Below are 9,976 nucleotides of genomic sequence, written 5' to 3'. Positions count from 1 at the left end.
TCGATTGGTGTACAGGTCTCAAAAAAACTCCGATAAGGCTGAGATTCAGAGGTCAGATAGAAGAGATAGAGATGAAAAACTTTGATGAAGGGAGGATTTTGATCTGAGGTCCCTATCAAGACGTTTCGGGGCTTGCAAGCAGGCTGATGTGCACAGGAAAGAGCATCCTGCTGTGCTGCAGGGGCAGCAGGCGTGCGGCAATGTTGCAGGGGAGTAGGAGGCACACGGGTGCGTAAGGGCTGCAGGGACAGCGTGCAGCGCAGGGGCGCCCAAGTGGGCAGCAGAGGCTAGGCTAGCTCGGGCTAGGTGCAACGGTGGAAAAGGTGATGTTGAAGAATTTTCTGGTTTTGGATTTTTGATCTCAAGGTTAGGGCTCGTGTTGATAACGTGTTTAAGTAAAAGAGAATTCGAGAGAGATTGATGAGAGAATTGTATTTCATTATTGAGAATAGGAGCTCTATATATAGGGATTACAAAGTACATGTTCTAATGATACAAGGAAAACTATTCTGAATAGGACTAGGAATTCTATAACATTGTCTCCTATTACAATTATGTAACTACTCCTAGTTTGAATAGGCACACAAAACTGATTTTCCTTCAACAAAAGTATGTTAGTTATATGGAAAATCAATGCTTAATTCTTCACCCAAAAATTTATATCCACACTAAAAACCTCATTAGAAGCACAACAATCAATGTGAACATCAAACAAAGTAGAACCCAGCTGCAACTATATATGATTAGAAAACTTTCCAGGCAAATGCCTCACCTTGTTTGAAAAGAGGGGAAGAACGAAAAAGAATAAATTGAATAGAAATTAACAATAGATTAGATTAGACATACCTAGCCCATGTGATTCTTATCCCAGCACAATGAAAAAAGAACTAAAATGTCCATCGAGAGAGAGAGAGGAGTGCAGGGAAAAGAACATAGGAGAAGAAAGACGGAGCTAGAAGAAAGGGACATAATGCGTCATTTGAGAAATCTAGTCAGGGTGTTTCGGGAATGTTGAAAATTTCATTAAAGGGACCGCTTCTCCGCTACGCGTTCGACAAACGCAAATGAAAAAAAGCATGCTAGCACCTGCTTTTTGTTTTTGCGGTTTCGGGCCGCAGTTGGTAAAAAAAACGCAAGATTAAAATGTTTACCAAACAGCTAATAAGATGAAAATGGTGAAAAAAAAAGAAGAAGCAGAAATTAGCCCGAAAATGCAATACCAAACTGGGCCTAGGTTTTTAAGCTAGTCTTTTTTGTTTTTTTCATTGAGCTCTCTGGGTTCGTGAATAATATTGGGGAAGAATCTTGAGTGCGTTCGGAGGCCTACCTGATAGTGTCAGGTTACTGACTTACTGTGGTACTTGGAACCTTATTTCTAAGGTTACATTACGTTTGATTAGTCTAGGGCTCTGCTTTAGGTTTTTCATTCATGGCTCAATATCGCAGCCCGGCTATTCGAGTGATTTGTAATTAATGTTCCTTACTTTACATTTAATGGATTGACACTCCCTTTGATTCAAAAAAAAAAAAAAATACATATATTGCCTAATTGCAAATTCGATTCAAATCACATTGAGTGGATCGATTTTGGAAAAGTCCAAAACAAGTGTTCGCTTGTTGACACACATTGGCTACAATACACACACACACATAGTAGCATCAATGAAACATTAGGGGAAATCTGGTAATGGAAAAATACTTTTGATCGGAACAGTAGATTTTAAGTTGAATTACATCCCTCATGAAGTCCTCCTTGGTCCTTATGGCTAGTAAAATAAGTAGAATACATAACAAACAGAAGAATACTAAGGGGGGTGTATTGTATATGGAATTACTGGCACTTTTAAAGAAATCCATGGAATTTAAAAGTCTGGGTGTATTCAATAGAGACTTTTAACAGTCCATAAAAGTCTGGGTGTATTCAATTAGGATTTTAAAAAATCTTTATGAATTCCACCAAAGTTTAGGGGTATTCAATTAGGACTTTTAAAAATGAATAGAAGTTTAGGGGTATTCAAAATATCATTCATACATACGGAATTAGAAAATCATGGAAAATCATGGACTTTGTAGTGTTAAGTATAAATACCAAATTCCAATATTTTTCCAGCCACCAGAGCAAAGATTTTGAGCGTGGAAAAGTCTGTCAAAGTTCTTCTCTCTGCGCGTTCAAGGTTGGTCCTCCATCATCTCTCTTTCATGATTTCTTTTTTCTTTTCTCTATTATTTTGTGATATCAACCTCTAATACCTAACATGTTCATTGTTGTTGTTGAATTTGATTTTTTTTTTTTTTTCAATTGTGATGCTTGGAACCCTAATATTATCATCAACTCCTAAAACAAAGCCAAATAATGTATATGCCTAATGCTTTTACGGTTCGATCATAGTCCTGCATACTATTGCGGTTATTGCTATTGTCGTCGCTTGTTTGCTGCGTATGTTTCTTCTTCTTTGTTTTTCTCGCTAGGTTTTCTGTTTCTTTTGTATTTGTTGCTGTCCTATATGGCATGGTTCTCTTTTTTTTTGCTACTGCTTTGCCCTTGTGGCTCTTAAGTTCGGGTAGATTAGCCAAACGGTGGGTGGTTTTTTTTTTTTTTTCCTTCATGCCAGAACTTCTTTTCTATACCTAATAGTGTGTGTGATTTTACCCTGCATTGAGATGGGACTTATGTTGACAATCTCATGTCAACTTTCTTAAAATGATAGTAATGTCAGAGGTGCGATTTGGTTCAAGCTTTGGGTGAATCTATACAGAGTTATTAATTTTCATTCAAATTTTGCTTTAACCCTTCAATTTGAAGCCAATGTTGGCCACCACTAAAGTCGGCAATGGCTGATAAAATTATGTCAGGTTATTTATTTTCTTTTTTCATTATTTTAGGATTGTGTCGGAGCTATAGATGGCACGCATATTCCTGCAACGGTAGTTGGACGTGAGGTAAGCAGATATCAAAATCGCCATGGGAAGATATCACAAAATGTATTAGCAGCTTGTAACTTTGATTTACAGTTCATATATGTGATTAGTGGATGGGAGGGTTCCGCTCATGATTCAAAAGTGTTGAATGATGCGATTTCTAGACGAAATGGACTCAAAGTGCCACCAGGTATAGTTTTACGTGCATAAAAAAAATTCAGAGTACTTATTACAATTTATATCATATAACATATATATAACATACTAATTGCACATGTTTTTTATTATTAGGTAAATATTACTTAGGGGACTGCGGATTCCCAAATCGACGTCGGTTCCTAGCTCCATTTCGAGGTACTCGATATCACCTCAAAGATTTTGGTGGTGAAGGAAATCATCCTGTCAATGCAATTGAGTTATTCAATCTTCGCCATGCTTCCTTGAGGAACGTAATTGAGAGAATATTTGGAATATTTAAGTCGCGTTTCACAATCTTCAAATCAGCACCACCATTTTTATATAAGACACAAGCAGAACTAGTTTTGGCTTGTGCAGGACTGCACAATTTTCTTCGACAGGAATGTCGTTCAGATGAATTTCCTCCTGAACCAGAAGAAGATCCGATAGACAATCACGAAGATAATTTTGAATGGGATGATTTTCAAACCCAAGATCAGCAAAGAGAGAATGCTAATGAATGGAGAATGAGTATTGCTACTCATATGTGGACAGATGCCCAACCAAATGCCAACAATGAAAACAATGACAATCAAGAAAGTGAAAATGAGGGAGAAGAATAAATCATATCATTATTTCAAAGACGTCTGCTTATTTGGCATGAAACTTCATCAATGTGTTTTTTTTTTCCTTCTCTTTTTTGGATATCTTTTGGTTTGGTTGATTATATTTGGAGGCTTTTCCTTTATTTTCTTATATGTTTGTTTCATGACATTATTTGAGCTTCTCTGATTCCTACGCTAATGGTCATTAGTTAACATAGCTATGGCATCGTATTTTATTCTCTGACTAATAAACTAGCTTGGTTTTTCTTTTTTATAAGTATTGTGAAATCTACATAAGTCATTCATATAAAGTCTGTAGATTTTTACAAATCAGTAAAAATCTGTGCTAAAAATCAGTAAAAGTCAATGGTTTTTAAAAAATCAATAAAAGTCTATGAACTTTTTATAGAATCCATGGACTTTTGAAAAAGTCTATCATTTAAAAAAACTCCACACAAATCCAAATACAATACACCCCCCTAAATTTATTACAAGAAAGCTAGGAAGTAAGAGCAAACCAGCGATCAATGGATATATATTGATTTTGATTTGCAGTATTCTTTGATGGAAGATAACAGCGATTTATAACCTATACAAAAATATCAATGTCCAAGCAAATCTTCTTCACAAGGCATTGGGTATCGGCACAAAGGACACAAGTGACTGGTCATTAGCCACTGGACACTGCAATTTTCATGGAAAATGTGTGAACATGGCAGGCGAATAGCTTGAACGCCACCCTCAAAACACTCCATACAAATAACACACGACTCTTTTACATCTTCCGAATCATCAAGGCCCACTCTCTCCAAATCTTTAATGAATGATTTAGCTGCAGGAATAGGCCTGACCTCATATGTATCCATGGATTCATTTGTAACCCTCGGAATCATCTGATCGGATCGATCCCTCATATATTGAAGTCGGCAAGTAACACGTTTGATGTCCACACAGATAGGCAGCATGGTATTGGCCGATTCGAGCACCTGAAATATGTTTTCTATGATGACTGTTCGCTCATCTTCTGGGACATCCATCCGCGAAAGAACCTCATACATGAGCACGGTGGATGCACTCCTATCAGACAATAGCTCGGCACGAGAGACCTCTGTAATGGTTTCTTGAGCTCTTAAAACTTTTGGATTTGGAATAACTATCATTGGGACATCATTATCTTCCGAGTCCCAACCGCTTATTGATAAGTTGTAGAGTTTGAATTTGATGGGTAGAACTGCGTCTTGTGGAAGTTGGGACTGAATATTGTTGATCAAGGGTTGCCTAGTTTGTCGTACACGACTGATATAGTAATTTTCGACTAACATGCTTGAGCTTAGCAATAATTAGATAATTGAATGAGGGTGGTTTATATATATATACACACTCCACATAAGTGGACCTAAACCGAGTTGGAGAAGGATTTCGATTCCAACTGAAATAATGATTTCTACTCCGTCAGAAACTATTGGTAACAAACTAACACGAGATTATAATTTCCGAAAGTCCACCACTGTACTTTTCCTTAATTAACTCCTCCTTAATTAGTGCTTTCTATAGAAAGAAGGATTAAATAAATTTTTCCCTTGAAAAAAATTGGAGCTCTCTCTCTCTCTCTCTCTCTCTCTCTCTCTCTCTCTCTCTCTCTCTCTCTCTCTCTCTCTCTCTCTCTCTAGAGAAAACCTTAAAGAAGCCGCCGACTTCTGCAACCTCGTTCTCATCCGGTGGTGATCCGATGTCACTTCACCAACATCGTGATGCTGCCGGACAGGTGATGAACGAAATATAGTACTTGATCCTTTGGATTGTTGTGCCTGTGGATTTGACAGGTTTGGTTTGGCGTGGTTTTCCCAGATTGCTCTATGGCGGGGCAGCCATGAGCACCGATTCAAGGCATGAGTGGGGTCGGGTTTTTCTCGATGTGGCTTCGCGAGTCTTCTTGGTGTCCTTGATTCATGGCGGCGTTGATCGACTTGCGGTGAGTTGCAGGTGGCGGGTTTGCCTGCAGCTGATTGTGGCGGCAGCGGTGGTCGGGGTGTGGCTTCTTTGCATAAGGAGGAGAAGGGTCTAGGTTGGACCAAGTGTGTTGGGTCTAGGGTTTTAGCCGTTCTTTGGGCTTTGGGCTTATATTTAGCTTTTAACTCCTTTTGTTTTGGGAGCCCTGGGTTAATAGATAGTCTATTTTCAATAATTCTCTTTTTGTTAAAGAGCTATGCACTTTGTTGTGCTTTTAGCTAATCTTCTAGAGTAGTACCGAATGAAGATTCATGTTATTTCAATGTATTTAATGTCAAATGAGTGTCATAGTTTCTACGTACCATTGTGGGTACTAGCACAACTTCTTGCCTACCCCTAATTGGTAGCATGAGGGTATGTCATGCTCATTCTGATTTGTGATCAATATATTGACTTTTGCCTTGATTCAAAAAAAAAAATTTGGGTTGAAAAGATATTTTAGCACTATAATGTAATGTAACAATATATATATATACAGTGCTTCTCCACCGCGGACGTCCGCAGTTTTTCTTAGGTACGGATTTTAGGTTTTGACCCACTTTTTGATCATATTTTCACATCTTAACCGTTCAGTTTTTAGGTCCTAATGTATAGATCACCTCTGCAAAATTTCAGCCAAATTGGTGATCGTTAAGGCATCCAAAACTGCAATTTACAACAATGTACACGAAAGGTTCCGGTTCGGCAGATTCGGTTCGTTCGTGTAAATTGCAGTTTTTAATGCCTTAACGATCACCAATTTGGCTGAAATTTTGCAGAGGTTATCTGTACATTAGTACCTAAAAACTGAACGGTTAAGATGTAAAAATATGATCGAAAAGTGGATCAAAACTGGAAATCCGTACCTTTTTTTCTTAGGTGCGGATATCCGCACCTGAGCAAAGTTATATATATATTTTGTTTGTTTTTGTAGGATTTAAAAGTATTCTTAATATGTGTTGAAGGAAAACCTAATTTGTGTTTAGCCCAAACTCTAGGTTACTTGACCTAGTGGTAATAGAATTTAATTAGAAGGATCTAGAATCCTAATCAATGTAGAATTACTTTCCTTATATGATTGAGATTCTATGCATTGTAATCCTCTATATAAAGAGGCCCCTATTATCAATGAGAATACACAGCGAATTTCTCTCAATTTCAGTTTCTCTACAACACGTTATCAGCACGAAGCACTAACCCTGATACCTAATATTCGTAGCCTCCAAACCCCCGGAACCTCCGCCTCCCACCTTGAAGCTCTCACCCCCAGGAGCCCAGAACCGGCGACGAAGACCCCAGAACCGGCCGGAAAATATCCGAACCGGCCCCCAGAAATATCCATACCCTCTCTCCCCGGTTCGAAGCTTTCCTCCCTGTCAACTGCCACCAAAATTCACCAGCAGCTGCAGCAGCATCTCAAATCACCGGAGACAAAAAATCATGATCGGAACCGGCCTAGAACCTCGTGAACCGGCCGCCTGAACCACCGGAGCCGCTGAACCACCGCCTGCATCTTCTATCTGTGCTTCAGTCAACCGAACCCACTTTCGGTCAACCCTAGGCCCAGCTGCGATCAGCTCAAGCCCCAGAAGCCTATGCTCTTGGCCCAGCAACTTGAAGCCCAAGCCGCCAAGCCGCCGAGCTACCAAGACGCCAAGCCGCAAACAGATCTGCCACGTCAGCGCCGGACCTGCCACGTCAACGACCGGTCAACACTTTTCCGGCCACTTTCCGGCCACTTTTCCGGCCACTTCCAGTGACTTTTCCGGCAGCTACAGTAACTTTCCGGCGACGACTTTTCCGACCATCTTTTAAAGTAAACTTTTCTAAAAGTTCCCGTTTTTGAAGTTTTATTTCAATTTCTTCTTCTTTTCTCGGGGACTTCCAACATCCCTTCTTCTACCCCCTTTCTTCTTCATAGGGGAGACCAATAGCCGAACTGTGGGGGTTCGTGCTCACTCCAAGCTTGGAGCTTGTAGAGTCCTCCAAACTTAGAGTTTGTTGAGAAGAAAACGATCGACCACATATATCGTTGTTTCGATCTAATCCAAAATCCCTCTTGGAATTGGATTTTCTTAGAAGCGACTACGCTCAGAAAATTCCTAATTCTTGGAAGCGACTACGCTCAGAGATTTAATAGTTTTTCGTGGTAGCCTTTTCGCTCAGAAACTAACCCTAATCTTGTGTTGTTTTTCAGGATGAGTAACCTGAACAAGTTGAACTTCGTTCCACTAGAAACAACTGGCGCAGGATACCATAGGTGGGTCCAAGATGTGCGCCAACATCTTAAGGCTGATGGACTTCTGGGAGCCATCCAAGAGCCTGGTCAGAACGTGCTCTCCATTGAGCAAGCTACTGCTTTCGAAGCAAAACAAGCTAAAGCCATAATTCTCATGACAAGGCACATGAATGACGCGCTCCAAAATGAATACCTCAACGAGGAAGACCCAAGAAAGCTATGGGTAGAACTTGAGCAGCGATTTGGCAACGTTCGTGACTCCCTGCTTCCTGATTTAGAAGTGCGATGGCATAGCCTCCGCTTTTGTGATTTCAAGTCTGTGCTTGATTATAACTCGGAAGCTCTTCGTATCAAGTCTCTGATGGAGTTTTGTGGCCAAGCCATAATTGATACGATGTTGATCGAGAAGACTCTCTCTACCTTCCCCGTCTCTGCACTGATGATTTCAAAGAATTATCGGATTGATGTAAATGCAGGACGTATCACAAGGTTTCATGAGCTCATTGGCGCCATGAACGTAGCTGAAAAGCACGATAATATCCTTGTGAAGAACTATAATGCTAGACCCGTGGGAACTAAGCCTATTCCGGAGTCTAACTATAGTCGCGCCCCCAATGGAGGACGCAAGGAGCGAAACCCTAAGGATAGGGACAATTCTGGACATTCTGGTCCATATATTCGCCCTAAAGAGGAAGGAAATCGCCAAGAGAGGCGTGCACGGAACCGTGGAGGTCAACGTGTGAAGAGAGAGAGAGAGGCGGAGCCTCCGACCATGGTGGTAACGCCACCAAGAGGATAGGTCGTCCAAATCGCGCCCCAATGGCGCCTCGATCAAGGGAGCCTGACCATAATGATGTTTGTTTTCGATGTGGATCAACTGAACATTGGGCCAAATCATGTACCGCACCCCAGAATGTTGCAAACGCATACAAGACGTATCGTGAAGCAAGGGAAGCAAATTACATGGCACAAGAAGATCAAGATGGCGATCTAGATCTAAGGGTGGAAGACTACAAGGATCAAGACCCAGAAACTGGCGATTTTGATTAAGTCTTTTTATTTTCCAAGAGTTGTAGGCGATTGCCATATTACTTTTTATTGGATTAGATTTTCTTTGATCATAGAAACAATGATGTATTCCGTTGGCTTATGAATAAAATTTCGAGTTCTTTTCATTATGACTCAATTTTGATTCTGAGCATATGACTTTGTGACTACGATGGCTGGGCCATCAGTATTAATTCAAGGACATGGAATAGCCCAAGTTCCACTTGCCAAATGGCACCTTGATTACAGTTGTCACAGAAACTCTCTACGCTCTTGGGGCAAATAGTACCCTATGAATAGCCAACGAATTCCATGCGAAAATGCATGTAGAGAACGGAAATGAGTTCCTTTGCATTACCTCTAATGATTGCGAACAAAGACGCATCTTAGAGAAGTTTATGTGTCGCTCTAGTGGACTTTATGTCACTATTCGAGCTATTAAATCCAATAAAGTTATGAGAGAAGATCTCTTAGACTTAGACACATATTGGCTTTGTCACGACAGGATAGGTCATCCTGGTCATGATATGATGATCCGTCTACAAAAAGACTTCACACGGACATCTTTTACTAAGCCTGTTCCTTAGGGAAATTAGGACTGAGACCGTCCTATGCAAAGGATATGACATTACTCATTCTGTTCTTACAAAGAATCCGTAGGGATTTTGTGGATTGATTCAACCAACTTGCGGACGTTTAAATATCTCATGATGTTGGTTGACACGCAAACACACTGGTCACGTGTTGTGCCATTGTCCACTTGTAATGCTGCTTATGCTACACTCCTAGCACATATCATACAACAATGGGCTCACTCCCCAAATCATCCTATTTAGTCAATTGGATTTGACTATGCTAGAGAGTTTACATCGAAGACTTTCGATGGTTATTGCATTGGGACTAATGTTGGACATTATATTCCCCTGAACACACCCAAATGGTCTCACGGAAACGACTACGATGGTAGTCTGAACATTGGTAATGCGCACCAATCTTCTTA

General features: G+C 40.3%; 2 protein-coding genes across 2 annotated transcripts; one reads left to right on the top strand and one right to left on the bottom strand.

Annotated features, from left to right (window-relative positions):
- Nucleotides 1-2,710: 2,710 nt before the first annotated feature.
- LOC121051190 lies at nucleotides 2,711-3,738 on the top strand. The gene is made up of 4 exons (XM_040513296.1): nucleotides 2,711-2,719; nucleotides 2,884-2,940; nucleotides 3,013-3,109; nucleotides 3,211-3,738. The coding sequence occupies exons 1-4, from the start codon at nucleotides 2,711-2,713 to the stop codon at nucleotides 3,717-3,719; spliced, it is 672 nt and encodes a 223-aa protein (XP_040369230.1). The 3' UTR covers nucleotides 3,720-3,738.
- Nucleotides 3,739-4,303: 565 nt separating this feature from the next.
- Nucleotides 4,304-5,023, bottom strand: LOC112183846 (RING finger protein 150). The gene has a single exon (XM_024322168.1). The coding sequence runs from the start codon at nucleotides 5,021-5,023 to the stop codon at nucleotides 4,304-4,306; it is 720 nt and encodes a 239-aa protein (XP_024177936.1).
- Between the last annotated feature and the right edge of the window lie 4,953 nt (nucleotides 5,024-9,976).

Source organism: Rosa chinensis, chromosome 2 (assembly GCF_002994745.2).
Source record: "Rosa chinensis cultivar Old Blush chromosome 2, RchiOBHm-V2, whole genome shotgun sequence".
Lineage (NCBI taxonomy): Eukaryota > Viridiplantae > Streptophyta > Magnoliopsida > Rosales > Rosaceae > Rosa > Rosa chinensis.
This window is presented reverse-complemented; position numbering and strand designations above follow the sequence as displayed.

What these genes read in the sequence shown, in the direction of transcription:
- LOC121051190 (XM_040513296.1), top strand. An exon ending in CAACGGTAGTTGGACGTGAG is followed by an intron (nt 2,941 to 3,012) that starts GTAAGCAGATAT and finishes TTTGATTTACAG; the next exon opens with TTCATATATGTGATTAGTGG. An exon ending in TGGACTCAAAGTGCCACCAG is followed by an intron (nt 3,110 to 3,210) that starts GTATAGTTTTAC and finishes TTTTATTATTAG; the next exon opens with GTAAATATTACTTAGGGGAC.
- LOC112183846 (XM_024322168.1), bottom strand. Translation starts at nt 5,023, where the DNA reads ATGTTAGTCGAAAATTACTATATCAGTCGTGTACGACAAACTAGGCAA.